General features: G+C 45.5%; 1 protein-coding gene across 1 annotated transcript; it reads left to right on the top strand.

Moving 5' to 3' along the window:
* The first annotated feature begins 1520 nt into the window (after positions 1-1520).
* LOC124659579 lies at positions 1521-2032 on the top strand. The gene has a single exon (XM_047197425.1). The coding sequence runs from the start codon at positions 1589-1591 to the stop codon at positions 1832-1834; it is 246 nt and encodes an 81-aa protein (XP_047053381.1). The 5' UTR covers positions 1521-1588; the 3' UTR covers positions 1835-2032.
* Positions 2033-16375: the final 14343 nt, after the last annotated feature.

Genomic DNA, 16375 nt, shown 5'->3' with positions numbered 1-16375 from the left:
AGGAAGTTCGCTTGTGCGTCGAGTGACGGGTCAACGATGAAGTAGTATTCGCCAACAGGGGCGAAGCTCCCCTTTGGGCAAGGTATGGCAGCTGCCCTACCTTGATTTTTGGCAAAAAAATCGCATATATATATATGCATATGTGAATATACAAACAGTATTGAACATTTTCTCTGCGTTTCTGAAGAAAAACGAAGGAAAAAGAGGAAATGGGCCCTTCTGGAAGGACTTCCTGCCGAAATGGTCCTGCTGCTTCCCGCGTGGGCCAGCTTCATTTTGTCAAAAAAGAAAAGAAGGGGAGTGGGCCGTGCGTGGTGGACCGTGGACAGGAACGTCGTGGCCGGTCGCCTGTTTCGATCGATCGATACCATGTTTGATCGATCGTGCGAGTCGCCTCTGGCTGTTCGTCCTTGACAGGACACAGCGAGTTTCGTTGCCGCTGCCCGCCGCCCTGGCTACCTCCTGACACGGCGAGTCTGACTGCACGTCGTTTCCACTCGGCCACTCCTCCCGCTGGTCCGCCCGCACTACGAGTCTGACACAGCCGGACAGTTTATTTTGGTATGTTTTTTGTGGTTGAGAAGAAGTAAGATGGACAGGAAAGGGAAGAAAGCTGCAGCGAAGGGGGAGGTACAATTCTAGGAGTTTTTGTTAATTGAGTGAAGTTTAAATTTGTGAACTGTGAGCTCCATGACATGGCAGACTACTAACGTGTTCAATATTTTCAATTGCAGATTTGAAAAGATATTTTCTAGCCCTTGCTAGTGGCAGTCAATCTAAACCGAGCACCCATGATGAGACTGCAAACATTACAACAAATCAAGATGAAGAGCAAGTGGAACTAGGGAGCAGCAATAGCTCTAAACCGAGCACCCATTTTGTTGAAACTGAAGTGGAAGAGAATCAGCGGACTTTGGAACATGTGATTCTAGAAGCTGGAGGTATAACTGATTTCATAGATTATATTAAACTTGATCCTGGACTTCGCATTCAAGTTGATGAATTTGCTTCCAATGTTAGAGAAGATGTTAGGTTTGCTTACCTAAAGAATGGTCCAACACAACCATCTCAGCATAATTTCCCCCTAAATAGAGATAACAGACCATTTCTACCAAAATGGTATAAGCAGTACGATTATAGTGTGGACAAGGATAAATATTATTGCTTCTATTGCTAACTTTTCAAATATATTGGGCATGAAGAATTTGGGCATGATGTCTTCAACAAATGTGTGTCAATCTTTTTTATGTTTAAAGTTTGCCCGACCTTAAATTTTTTCCGTCCTTCGCCACTGTTCGCCAACACAAAGAAAATTCAATGGCCACAACACACTCGTGCGTCACTGCCGATAGATAACGAGATCGTTGTCGTCGCGACGTTGCAGCTGCAGGGGCCACCATCAGAACATGTGCTAGAACGAAGCGAAGCAGTGTAGGTACCTTCCGATGGCCTATAAGAAGGTCGTCATGAACCCATGCTCTTTCAACAGAAACAGATACACACAACAGCAGAGTTTTTCATAAGCTGAAACATTGAGCAGAGTCAGCTGAGGAAGGAAAGGAGTGCACAAGTAGCTAGCTGAGCAGCCATGGGATTCTGCTGTGGACCTTCGGATGTCAGGGTGCTTCCCAAGAACACCTCCTCCTCACCGTCGCCGCCGTCGTCGATTAACGGTGCGGGCAGCGACGGCAAGAAGAAGCAGCCGCAGAGGCAGATGAAGCAGCAAGGTGTTAAGAGCGAGCAGGTAAAGGAGAAGAAGAAGGGGAGCAACCTTGACCGTGCTGCGCTGACGACGCCCCAATTCCCATTCCACTCACGGCCTGGTCTCATGTAATGAGCCTGGGAAGAACAAATACGTACGAGCGTGTACATTCTTAGGAATTTATTAGGATGCTCCGGTTGTTCCGTTGCACTTTGTGGAGTTGTATTGTCACTGTGTGTGTTCTATTCATTTTTTTAAATCATATTCACGGGGTTTGTTGCAAATTGGAGGTGTTTCCTGATAATCTAGTAGAAAATACGTTTATTGTCATCAGCAAAATATTTGTTTCACAGCTTCTTTTGTTGGACTACTATTTTCCTGGCTCGACTTAATTTATCTGGGCAGGTGAACGCAGCTTAAACAGCTTCTTTTGTTGCACTACTATTAAGAAGACTCTTTTTTTTTTTAACAAAATTAAGAAGACTCTTGAGTCTTGACATGGTCTTAGCTTCAACGGCAGGAAAGACTAAGTCTATTTCTTTCAGTTATAGAGTAGGTGCTGAAGACCAAGAACAGTACTTGTGCTAGTAATGGTTTTGTTGATTCTAATGCAGAATGAACATTCTGTACTTGTGCTAGTAATGGTTTTGTTGATTCTAATGCAGAATGAATCACCAATACCACACAAGAAGTCATTACAGAAAAGAGAGGAGGTAATGGTTGTATGTGCCTCTCGATAGGCTGAGAATATCAGAACATTGTTTACCTAACAGCTCTGAAAGTTCACACCTCATTAAAAACAATTTCCATTACCCGCAAAAAAACTTAATTTTTATGGTTTTGCTAAATTCGTAAGTCTAAGTCACTCGAGAAAAGTGCAGTTTAGAATAGTGCAACTCCATCTGGTTCCACTTTTTAGAAACGAGTTCCATTTTTCCGAAAAGTGCAACTCTTTGACGTCTGGTTGCACTTTTATGAAATGATTTGTATTCTTTCTGAAAAGTGCAACTCTGTGATAGAAAAGTGCAATAGTTGCACTTATCTCTAAACCGCAGTTGCCCTTTTCTCGGGTGATTGGGACTTAAGAAAATTTCAGTCACATGAGACTTAGACAAACCCTATTTTTCATGATGTGTATGACTCGTGAAGTTTCATGCAATGGGCGAAAGACACGACACGATAGGACACCAGATGCGTTTTTCTAGGGTGTGTTTGGTAGATCGGGTTACCCCAACTTGTGTTCCCCGCTTTAGACATGCTGGCCTTGGCCTTAGCTATGCTGGATTTAGAATTTGTGCCTTGTTTGGTGAGAGATTCTCCAGTCGAGATGTTGTTTGGTGGGTGATATAACTTGAGATGCTGCTGAGTCCATATTTTATACAGAAGTCCCTAGATAGAAAAAAAACAATTAGGTCCTTGGTTCATCCGACCACCGCATGGCTACTCCGACCATGGCAGCGCGTGGAGGCAGCTCGTGTTGGAGGAGCGTCGGGGTGGCCATGGATGGCTGCTATGGCGGCGCAAGGAGGCAGTGGTTGGTGACGGTCATGGAGGCGATGGCTTGCTGTCATGGCGGCGCAAGGAGGCCACGTCGGGTGGCCACGCCGAGGCGTGATCGGCACGCAAATAGAGAGACGGCCTAGGGAAAATGGTTCGCTGGGAGGTTTGGGGTTCTCATCCGTGCAAGTTCAAGCGAAATTTCAGGCGGATGCGACATGGCTAAGCAGTGAAGCTTGATTCAAACTTTTTTTTTTATCAGGAAGGGTTTAGTGCCCTTTTTCGTATGAGGTGGGCAGTGCCCAGACAGGAAACCCGGGCTACCAAACACCTAAATTCTCATAAATCTCGATTGAGATGGGAATTTCTGGGTTAATCTGGGCTACCAAACACACCTCTAGAGTAAATATGTGTGGGGAGATTCTCGGGTTAATCAATTTGCGTTTCCTTTTCAAGAAAACTTTGCAGTGCATGGTTTCGATGCAGAGGCCGATGCTACCTCCCTTTTTCAAAATAAAAACAAAAATTAACTTGCATTCGGTGGAGCATTTTTGTGTAAATAACAGCATCTCCAGTCGCGTCCCCCAAAGCGCCCCCAAAGCGATTTGGGGCGCGCCGGATAAAAAAACGTTCCCAGCCGCGTCCCCCAAAGCCGCTTTTTGTCCGGCGCGCCCCGATACGGTGTCCGGCGCCCCGAGCCCGTCCCCGCTACATAGGGGACGCTCCGGGCACGCCGGACACAACGAAAAGCGAGGCGAAGCGACGGGGGCCCGACGCGTCAGCGGCACAGGAAAAATTCGTCTCCCACTCCCGCCAAATCGCGCCCCTCCCGGCACATCGCGCCTATCCCGCCGCGCATTTCTGGCCTCCCAACACATTTCACCTCCTATCCCGCCGATTCATTTCTCCCTCCCGCCATCCACCCGCCGCCGCTACCCTCTCGCCGACAGCCCCCAAAAAGATGGCCAAGAAAGCGGCCAAGAAGCCGCCGGGCAATGAGACGAAAGGGGCGAAGGCGCCCTTCGCGAAGCCGCAGAAGGCGCCGGCTCCGAAGAAGAAGCCGGAAGGCTGGACCGATGATCAATGGCATCAAGATTGTCTGCGCCGAAAGATGTCGACGGCGGAGCGGAAAGGACGGAGGGCTGCGCAGCAGGAGAAGAAGGCGCTGGCGGCGCGCGAGCACCAGCACTTGATAGCCGGGTGTATCGCCGCCACCAACGCGAGCCCATGGAGTACGTCGGTGCCGGCGTACATTCCGGGAGTGGTCTCTCCGTCGACATCCGCCTTCTACAACGACGACTGTTGAAGATATGCCCAAGAGGCAATAATAAAATGGTTATTATAATATATCTTTGTGTTTATGATAATGTTTGCATACCATGCTATAATTGTATTAACCGAAACATTGATACATGTGTGTTATGTAAACAACAAGGAGTCCCTAGTAAGTCTCTTGTATAACTAGCTTGTTGATTAATAGATGATCATGGTTTCGTGATCATGAACATTGGATGTTATTAATAACAAGGTTATGTCATTGATGAATGATGTAATGGACACACCCAACTAAGCGTAGCATAAGATCACGTCATTAAGTTCATTTGCTATAAGCTTTCGATACATAGTTACCTAGTCCTTCGACCATGAGATCATGTAAATCACTTATGTCGGAAGGGTACTTTGATTGCATCAAACGCCACTGCGTAAATGGGTGGTTATAAAGGTGGGATTAAGTATTCGGAAAGTATGAGTTGAGGCATATGGATCAAGAGTGGGATATTGTCCATCCCGATGACGGATAGATATACTCTGGGCCCTCTCGGTGGAATGTCGTCTAATTAGCTTGCAAGCATATGAATGGTTCATAAGAGACCACATACCGCGGTACGAGTAAAGAGTACTTGTCGAAGACGAGGTTGAACGAGGTATAGAGATACCGATGATCAAACCTCGGACAAGTAAAATATCGCGTGACAAAGGGAATCGGTATCGTATGTAAATGGTTCATTCGATCACTAAGTCATCGTTGAATATGTGGGAGCCATTATGGATCTCCAGATCCTGCTATTGGTTATTGGTCGGAGAGAAGTCTCAACCATGTCTGCATAGTTCGCGAACCGTAGGGTGACACACTTAAGGTTTGATGTCGTTTAAGTAGATATGGAATATGGAATGGAGTTCGAAGTTTTGTTCGGAGTCTCGGATGGGATCCAGGACATCACGAGGAGTCCCGGAATGGTCCGGAGAATAAGATTCATATATAGGAAGTCACTTTCCAAGTTTGGAAATGATCCGGTGCATTTATGGAAGGTTCTAGAAGGTTCTAGAAAAGTCTGGAAGAAATCACCATGGAAAGTGGAGTCCCGGCCTTGCATGGCCGGCCAACCCTAAGGGGGAGGAGTCCCAGGTGGACTCCCCAATGGTGGCCGGCCAACCCCACCTCATGGAAAGGTGGGAGTCCCACCTTGAGTAGGACTCCCCCCTTAAGTAGGTTTCCCACCTTTGGGAAGTTTTGGTGTTGGGGTCTTATTCGAAGACTTGGACTACAACTCTTGGGGCTTCCACCTATATAATGAGGGGCATAGGGGAGGGGCCGGCCACACCTTGCCACCCTTGGCCGCAGCCCCTAGTTGGCCGGCGCCCAAGCCCCCTCTCCCCAAACCCTAGCTACCTCTCCTCCACATAGAACTCCCGCATACGCTTAGGCGAAGCCCTGCCGGAGTTCTCCACCACCACCGCCACCACGCCGTCGTGCTGCCGGGATTCCGAGGAGGATCTACTACTTCCGCTGCCCGCTGGAACGGGGAGGAGGACGTCGTCTTCATCAACACCGTACGTGTGACCGAGTACGGAGGTGCTGCCCAATTGTGGCACCGTCAAGTTCTTCTACGCGCTTTTGCAAGCGGTCAAGATCTTCTACGCGCTTTTGCAAGCGGCAAGTGATCGACTACATCCACCACGAGATCTAATCTCGTTAGGCTTTGGAAATCTTCGAGGGTTAGTCTCATGATCTTCTCGTTGCTACCATCTACTAGATTAGATCTTGGCTTATGTTTCGTTCTTGCGGTAGGAAATTTTTTGTTTTCTATGCTACGAATCCCATCAGTGGTATCAAAGCCGTGTCTATGCATAGATTGGTTGCACGAGTAGAACACAATGGTTTTGTGGGCGTTGATGCTTTTGTTGTCTTTAGTTCGTGTACTTTGCATCTTGCGGGATGGTGGGATGAAGCGGCCCGGGCTAACTTTACATGACCGCGTTCATGAGACTTGCTCCACGCTCGACATGCAAATTGTATTGCATAAGTGGCTTTGCGGGTGTCTGTCTCTCTCACCATAGTGAAGATTCAATCTACTCTTTCTATTGACAACACTAGTATCACTGTTGTGGTTCATGTTCGTAGGTAGATTGGATCTTACTCGAAAACCCTAAACCACGTAAAATATGCAAACCAAATTAGAGGCGTCTAACTTGTTTTTGCAGGGTTTGGTGATGTGATATGGCCATGATGTGATGATGAATATGTATGAGATGATCATTATTGTATTGTGGCAACCGGCAGGAGCCTTATGGTTGTCTTTATATTTCATGTTGTAGTATTATTTCAAAGTAGTTGTAATAGTTGCTACACACGGTGAACAACCATGAAGACGGCGCCATGGACCTTGACGCTACACCGACGATGATGGAGATCATGCCCGTTGATGATGGAGATCATGTCCGTGCTTTGGAGATGAAGATCAAAGGCGCAAAGACTAAAGGGCCATATCATATCACATATGAATTGCATGTGATGTTAATCCTTTATGCATCTTATCTTGCTTAGATCACGACGGTAGCATTATAAGATGATCCCTCATATTAATATCAAGATAATAAAGTGTTCTCCCCTCGTATGCACCGTTGCTACAGTTCGTCGTTTCGAAGCATCTCGTGATGATCGGATGTGATAGACTCTACGTTCACATACAACGGGTGTAAGCCATGTTTGCACACGCGGAATACTTGGGTTTGCTTGACGAGCCTAGCATGTACAGACATGGCCTCGGGACAACGGAAACCGAAAGGTTGAACACGAGTCATATGGATGATATGATCAACATGTTGATGTTCACCATTGAAGCTACATCATCTCACGTGATGATCGGTTTTGGTGTAGTGGATGTGGATCGTGTACCACTTAACAACTATGAGGGATGTTGTATTAAGTGGGAGTTCATTAGTAATTAGATTAAAACTTGAACTAATTATCATGAACATAGTCTGGATAGTATTTTGAATTAAATTTTAGAATTGGCATCCGTTTTCTACCATGCGCTAGTCTTGTAATTGAGATAGAAATACTGTTAAGTCTGACAAGTAACTTTACGGACTGGTACCGTATTGTTAAAGAATCAAGAAATAATTAAGTCCTATTGCAAACTTTTAGTAAACCTCACATTGCTGATTCAAAGAACAATGGTTTCAATTAGTACCTAGAATCATCTTGTCTCCGTGAAACTTGAAGTTCAAATCTGTTTGAAAAGTAAGGAGCTAAAAATTTAGTTTTCAGAAATAAGCAAGGTATGAGATATATGTGATATCTAAGACCTTATTGCAAGGTGATAGAATATAATTTGGTGAGACTACATAAACTCATAAGTTTTATGAGAATGTACGAAGGTTGAAGACGCTAGGCGTCTCAATCCTCCAACTATTGGGGCACTAACGATATTCGCATATCCATGAAGTGGTCGTCCTTAGTATGCACCGTTGCTAAGACTCGTCGTTTCGAAGCATCTCGTGATGATCGGGTGTTATAGATTCTACGTGTGTATACAACGGGTGCAAGCCAGATTTGCACATGCGAATACTGAGGTTAAACTTTACGAGCCTAGCATGTACAGACATGGTCTCGAAAAGTCGTCATGATATGATGGATAAAATTATAAGTGAAATTGTTCATCATATTACAAAGCTACTAATAGTGAAATCTGGAACACTTGTCATATGATGATCAACTTCAAAGTAAGAACCTCAAGGTTATTGGTATTTAACCAACAAACCTAGAAGTTATTGAAGGTAAAGTGTTTTCTGAGAATGAGGAAAGCTAAAAGAGAAACTACAAAAGATATTTTGGCAGAAAGAAAGAAAAGACTAGAAAGTCTAGCTCAGGTGTATATAGATGATATACATGATATGGATGTATTCCTTGTTTGGTCACATAATGAAATTCTTGGGTATTTGTAGCAGATTGGTTGGTATGAGATGTCATACAACACAACGCAATACAAGAATACGATGGCCTAAGTGACTAATAAGGAATATGGTAATAATGCACGTCTGAAACATAATAAAGTGTTATTATGTTCATCGTTGGCATTCTACCTAGCCCTTAGAATTTATAATAAAGAACTTAATAATTGTTATTTTGCTCTGGTCAAATAAAAACAATGAGTTGTTCAAATTATGACATTACTCCATGTACGATGGATAAGTTATTATAAATCTTAATGGTGAAATACACATGCATAACACTGACGCTAAAATGCCATAAGGCAAATGGTTTGAATTCCACTTATTTGTGGAACCGCCATTTAGGTCATGTTAGAAAGGAACGCATGAAGAAACTCCATGCAAATGGATTTTTGGAGTCATTCGATTTTTGAATCGTCTGGCGCTTGCAAATCTTTTCTAAAAGAAAATGACTGAAATACCGTTCATAGGCCAAGAGTTGAACGGGCAACTAAACTTAGTGGAAATATACATGATGATGTATGTGTTTTATTGGGCATAGTTGTGTGCGGGAGATTCTTCTACTTCATGAAAACTTCCAACAATGAATTGAGTATATATATGTGGATATATTCGATAAGGAAGAAGTTTGAAACATTTGAATAGATTCAAATAAATTTCAACATGAAGTGGAAATCATCGTAATAGAAAAGTCAAATATCTATGATTGGATCATGGTGGAAATATTTGAATTACGAGTTTTAGCGAACATCTAAGAGAGTTATGAAATTGTTCTACAACTCACATTTCTTGGAGTATCATAGTGATGACGTAGTATCCGAGAGATGTATCCAAACCTTGTTGGATTAATGATGAGATAAAATAAAATAAAGCCATTATATTTTTATGGATTATGCTTTAGAGACTACCGCTTTTACACTGAATAGAGCATCATCATGATCCGTTGAAATGACACCATACGAGTTATGGCATGGGTATGAACCCTAATAGTCCTTTCTTAAATTTTGGTATGCATAGCATAAGTAAATATGTTTACAACCAAAATTGGATGAATGTCTTTGTTGGTTATACCAGAGATTTGATTGGGGAATTCTTTCCACTACGGAGACAAAGACAAAAGTGTTTGTCAATGTTTCTTATTTCCAAGAAATTGTCTCTAGCAAAGTATTTGAGTGGGAGGACAATAGAACTTGATAAGGTTTATGAACCTGAGCATAATGATCAGAGTAGCGCAGCATCGGAAATGGTTCCGGAAGCGGCCACGACGATCATGGCTCCCATGTCTACAAAAATGTTATAGCCATGGAGATCGAAGTACCTATTGAACATTGTAGGTATGGTTTACTTTGTGATCAAATAAATGATTTGTGGACAAAGGATTGATTTTGAACAATGATAAACCAACTACAAACAAAGAAGTTATGATGGGCCCTGACTCCGTTAAAATAGCTATACGCCATGAAATCCAAGATAGATAAATACTTTTTGAAAGTAAATGGATCTATAAAATTGATGGACTTGGATGGAATATCCTTGAAGAAGCTTGACTTGTTGAAAAGTTGTTTACGATAAAGTTCAAAGAGTTGACTACAATAAGATTAGATCTTCCATAGCAATGCTTATAATCTATGTGGATTATTCTAGTAATCGCTACATATTTCTTTTATGAGATATGCTAGTAGGATGGCAAAATACATTACTTAACAGAAGTGTGTATTAAAGGTGTATACAAGATACAACCGAGAGTTTTGCTAGTCCGTGGAATACTAGATAGGTATACGAACTTCAATTGGATGAAGTAAGTATCACGGAGTTGGAATCTTCACCGAATGAAATAGTCAAAGAGTTTTTGATTTCATCAGAAACGATGAAGATGCTTGCATTTGCAAGAAATTAAGTGGGAGCGCTGAGACATATTTATAATACTTTATGTAGATGACATATAGTTGGTTATAAATGATGTAATTATATACTTGATTATAAAAGGTTTCATTGAGAATTAACTTCAATGAAAGGATATGGACTGGAAACATATTTAGTGTCAAGATCTATGAAGATAGATTGGAACACATAATAAGTTTAAGTCAAAGTACATATAATGAATATTGAAGAAGTTCAATATAGAAATTAAGAAGGTGTTCTTTTCATGTGAAGGTTTAACAAGACTTGAGTGTATTTGACACTCGATGAGTAAAAACACATGAGTGATTTTAGATCACGAATAATATGTACAAAATCAGATGTCCTGTGCTCTAAAAAGTTAGGAGCATATACCAGAATGATTCATGTGATGATCATTGGACAACAGTAAGAATATCCCTGGGAGCTTTAGAAGAACCAAGGATATATATATAGTTTTGTATGGGGTAATGACAAACAAATCGCTGTAATGTGTTGCACCGATGTTAGTTTGGTCACATATAAAAATCAATTTCAAATCTCAATTAGGCTAAGTGTTGTTTAAAAGGTAGCACAATGATAGATTTAGAAGAGTTCTAAATATTGTGACGGATTCTACAAAAGAAGGCAGAGTATGTCATTGTTTTGACAATGACTGAGGATGTTAAGTCAAGAAGTTCTTTGAGAACTTGGTGTAGTTCCGATAGTGTCAGAACTCTGAAGCTATATTGTGTGTGACAATATTAGTGACATATTTCAGACCGCGGAATTAAGGTTCCACCAGATAACTGAACATATATGCCGACTCATTTGGAAAATGAGTGATGCGTTGAGACGCAAATGAATTGCAAAATACATGCGTATCCGAGCGTGTCGAATCCGTTGACTAAAACCTCTCCCGTGAGCAAAACATGATAAAGCACCTGAAGGCCAAGGTGTTATATCTTTACAAATGTAAACTAGATTATTGACTCTAGTGCAAGTGGGAGACTCGTTGAAGATATGCCCAAGAGGCAATAATAAAATGGTTATTATAATATATCTTTGTGTTTATGATAATGTTTGCATACCATGCTATAATTGTATTAACCGAAACATTGATACATGTGTGTTATGTAAACAATAAGGAGTCCCTAGTAAGCCTCTTGTATAACTAGCTTGTTGATTAATAGATGATCATGGTTTCGTGATCATGAACATTGGATGTTATTAATAACAAGGTTATGTCATTGATGAATGATGTAATGGACACACCCAACTAAGCGTAGCATAAGATCACGTCATTAAGTTCATTTGCTATAAGTTTTCGATACATAGTTACCTAGTCCTTCTACCATGAGATCATGTAAATCACTTATGTCGGAAGGGTACTTTGATTGCATCAAACGCCACTGCGTAAATGAGTGGTTATAAAGGTGGGATTAAGTATTCGGAAAGTATGAGTTGAGGCATATGGATCAAGAGTGGGATATTGTCCATCCCGATGACGGATAGATATACTCTGGGCCCTCTCGGTGGAATGTCGTCTAATTAACTTGCAATCATATGAATGGTTCATAGGAGACCACATACCGCGGTACGAGTAAAGAGTACTTGTCGGAGACGAGGTTGAACGAGGTATAGAGATACCGATGATCAAACCTCGGACAAGTAAAATATCGCGTGACAAAGGGAATCGGTATCGTATGTAAATGGTTCATTCGATCACTAAGTCATCGTTGAATATGTGGGAGCCATTATGGATCTCCGGATCCCGCTATTGGTTATTGGTCGGAGAGAAGTCTCAACCATGTCCGCATAGTTCGCGAACCGTAGGGTGACACACTTAAGGTTTGATGTCGTTTAAGTAGATATGGAATATGGAATGGAGTTCGAAGTTTTGTTCGGAGTCTCGGATGGGATCCAGGACATCACGAGGAGTTACGGAATGGTCCGGAGAATAAGATTCATATATAGGAAGTCACTTTCCAAGTTTGGAAATGATCCGGTGCATTTATGGAAGGTTCTAGAAGGTTCTAGAAAAGTCTGGAAGAAATCACCATGGAAAGTGGAGTCCCGGCCTTGCATGGCCGGCCAACCCTAAGGGGGAGGAGTCCCAGGTGGACTCCCCAATGGTGGCTGGCCAACCCCACCTCATGGAAAGGTGGGAGTCCCACCTTGAGTAGGACTCCCCCCTTGAGTAGGTTTCCCACCTTTGGAAAGTTTTGGTGTTGGGGTCTTATTCGAAGACTTGGACTACAACTCTTGGGGCTTCCACCTATATAATGAGGGGCATAGGGGAGGGGCCGGCCACACCTTGCCACCCTTGGCCGCAGCCCCTAGTTGGCCGGCGCCCAAGCCGCCTCTCCCCAAACCCTAGCTACCTCTCCTCCACATAGAACTCCCGCATACGCTTAGGCGAAGCCCTGCCGGAGTTCTCCACCACCACCGCCACCACGCCGTCGTGCTACCGGGATTCCGAGGAGGATCTACTACTTCCGCTGCCCGCTGGAACGGGGAGGAGGACGTCGTCTTCATCAACACCGTACGTGTGACCGAGTACGGAGGTGCTGCCCGATTGTGGCACCGTCAAGTTCTTCTACGCGCTTTTGCAAGCGGTCAAGATCTTCTACGCGCTTTTGCAAGCGGCAAGTGATCGACTACATCCACCACGAGATCTAATCTCGTTAGGCTTTGGAAATCTTCGAGGGTTAGTCTCATGATCTTCTCGTTGCTACCATCTACTAGATTAGATCTTGGCTTGTGTTTCGTTCTTGCGGCAGGAAATTTTTTGTTTTCTATGCTACGAATCCCATCAACGACCCCTCCGCCACTCCCGGGTGCGTGACGCCTAACTTGTCGCCCCACTACCAGGATGCGCTGCCGCATGGCGGCTTCAACCCCAACAACCTCTTCTACTCTCCGGCGTACGAGCAAGCGCCCCAGCGCGAGCCATGACCCGGTCCGGACGGCGCCCCGTTCATTGGCCGTAGGGGGCCGCTCGAATTCGACGGCGCCGATGCTGAGGAGGAGGAGGAGGGGGAGGAGGACGAGGAGGAGGAGGAGGAGGAGGAGGAGGGAGTGAAGGAGGACGACGACGACGAGGACGAAGAGGGCGGCGAGGAAGAGGACGAGGAGGGTGCCGGTGAGGATGATCTCGTGGAGGTAGACACGGACGGCGTGAGGAAGAAGAAGAAGAAGAAGGCATCGGGCACACGAGGCCCCAAGTGGATGCCTCTGGAGGATCAATGTCTGTGCGAGTCGTGGGCGACGGTGAGCCATGACTCCATCATCGGCGCCAACCAAAAGTACGGGAAGTATTGGGCGAGAATCAAGGCCGAGTTCGATGAGGGCAAGTTGATCAACTGCGACTACAACAAAGTGACAATGAAGAGGAGCCAAAAGGCAATGTCGACGCGATGGGCCATCATCCAGGTGTCGGTGAACATGTTCCATGGGTTCTATCACGAGATCGAGACCAGAGGCGGCAGCGGCAGCAACCCCAACCCCGGAGCAAGAGCAGGCAGACGCGTGTACGGCAGCATCTGCTGCTACACCTGCGTCGGCCTCTGCCTCGGCGTCGGCGATGGAGCATGCACACCACCGGGCAGATCGCGACGAGTTCATCGTGATCGACGGGCCTACGTCGACTCAGGATGCGTCGCCGTCGCCCAACCCCTTCTTCTAATTTAGCATGCACCACCGGTCTGTAATATGATCGCGCGCCCAGTACTTTGATCGCCGCTACTCTGATCGCGACGATTTGGCGTGAACGATCTCTTTTGAATGCAAACTATTTGAATTTCTGATTGGGGACGGCGTTTGGGGGACGCGGCTGGGGAGCGACATCCCCCAAACGCGACACGAACAAAACATGTCCCCCAAACATTCGATCCGGCGTCGTTTGGGAACGGTTTAGAGGACGCGACTGGAGATGCTCTGAGGGCGAGGTAAACGAGACTGCGTATATAGGACCGGGCGGCATGTCAGCGCTGATATCTGCCGGGTCTCTGTCCCTCGCGATCCGCGCGTAGTTCTTTGCACAGGAAAATTGTAATACGTAGCACATACGCTGACAGGTTGTGGGGACGTTTGGAGCGATTCCAGGTAAAGTTCTGGTTGCACGGACGGCCGGCGGGTGGGACGACGTGGTAAAAAGAAATGGATTTACTGGGTGCCGAAGACATTAAGTAGTCTTGTCTCTCCCCTTCATCCCCCTCCCTACCCAAATTCTCTTGCCCTCCTAGCCCAGCAGCCGGCCACCGTCGCAAACAGCCTACCGGCTCCTGGCCACCACACAGTTGCAAGCAGAAAACAGATCCAGTAGCCGCCGCAGCGACGGATTGATGGAAAGTCAGCTATCCTCGCCGGCGCCTGCAGTTGCGAAGGATCTATCGCAGGCGGCGTGCCGCCCCAGGATCCTGGTGTCTATACTCGCATCAGCCCCACTGAGCCTGGACGCGCAACCGCTGCGGGCTAGAAACGCAGGTGATTTTTATAAGGCTGGAGCGATCTGTCCTCCAACACTGGCGCTTATTTCTGTCGCTAACCATAAGGCTGGAGCGCTAGTCAAACGGGCTCAAATGGCACAAAAGAGGCTTAGCGCTCGGCGTCTATCTTTGCGTCCACGCAACAAGAAATTTCAGGATTGGATGGGAATTAGGCTGGCTGGCCAAGAAACTAAGCCTGGCGTCTGCTATTAGCGCCCGCGTTGTAGTCTTGTAGATGTACTTAGTGGCCACCTAGTGGAAAGGACATTGCATGAGAGAAACAAATCTTGGTACGTATTGCTAAACTGAGGTTGGTGTGTTAAAAACTGTGTTCATAACAGGCAGATAAGATGGTTGCATCATCCATGCATGACATTCGAGCTCACATTCATATATCCTTTTGAACACTGTTGGTTGAACAAAAAATAAGGGGCAGGGAAATTTTAGAACTAGGTTAGATAAAGTTGAGCGCCAAAAATGAAGTAGTGCCTAGCTGCCGAAGAAATGATCCTAGACCTAGTGTTCTAGCCTTAGTGTTCTAGGCCTAGCTGCCGAAGAAATGATCCTTTGCGTGAGGTGTGCCTTGTGATCTCTTGTCCACTCCTTAGAGCATCTTCCGTGCCTGCGCTATTAAACCGCTAGTATGCAGCGTGCGGAGACGAAATCGGTCCTCTAGCAGGCGCGCTATCCGCGCCGGCGCTGCAAAAAAATTAGTGCGTGCGGCGTTTTGCACTATCCGGGGCATCATATGTGACGCGTCGGCTGCAGCGTGCGGCATCTTTTCGGACGCGCGCGAATATACAATGGCTGGAAATTTCACCCCGCGCCTTCCATTCTCCACCTGCGCTGCCGTCGCACGATTTCGCCGGCGCCGGTCGATTTCGTCGCCGGCCCCGCTCTAGTTCGCCGCCGCGTCGTAGATCCGCCTCGCCCGCGCTTCCTCCCGGCAGTTTTGACCGCTCCGCCGCGCTGTACCGAGCCACCGCCGCCACCGACGGGCACAAGGCCGGCGCTTCCGACGGCACTTCGCCTCCCCTCCCGCCACCGACGGGCAAATGGCCACAAGTACAACTATGGCTACTTCCTCGCCGACGGCAATATATCCAAGGTGGCAAACATTTGTGAAGCCGGTTATTCAACCACGAGGTAAGAAAAAAACCCAATTTCACAATGCACAACCGGCAGCTAGGAAAGATGTAGAGAGAGCATTTGGGATTTTGCAAGCCCAATTTGCCATTGTGAGGGGGCCGGCTAGATTTTGGGACTAAGAGTGCCTTTGGTATATCATGACCGCTTGTGTCATCATGCATAACATGATTATAGAGGATGATCGTGGGAAAAATATGGATCATACCCACTACGAGTTGATGGGGGTTCCCGTGCAAGTGAGGATGTCCGCACATAGAATTGCCCGGTTTATTGCCTTGTACCGTTCCATTCGCTCCAACAAAGCACATGACGAGCTCCAAAAAGATCTCATGGAAGAATAGTGGAATTGGCATGGACAACAATAGTTGCATATTTGTTGTATTGTTTGAAAATTATGTTGTATTGTTTCAGAACTATGTTGTAT

The sequence above is a fragment of the Lolium rigidum genome, chromosome 6 (genome assembly GCF_022539505.1).
Source record: "Lolium rigidum isolate FL_2022 chromosome 6, APGP_CSIRO_Lrig_0.1, whole genome shotgun sequence".
NCBI lineage: Eukaryota > Viridiplantae > Streptophyta > Magnoliopsida > Poales > Poaceae > Lolium > Lolium rigidum.
This window is presented reverse-complemented; position numbering and strand designations above follow the sequence as displayed.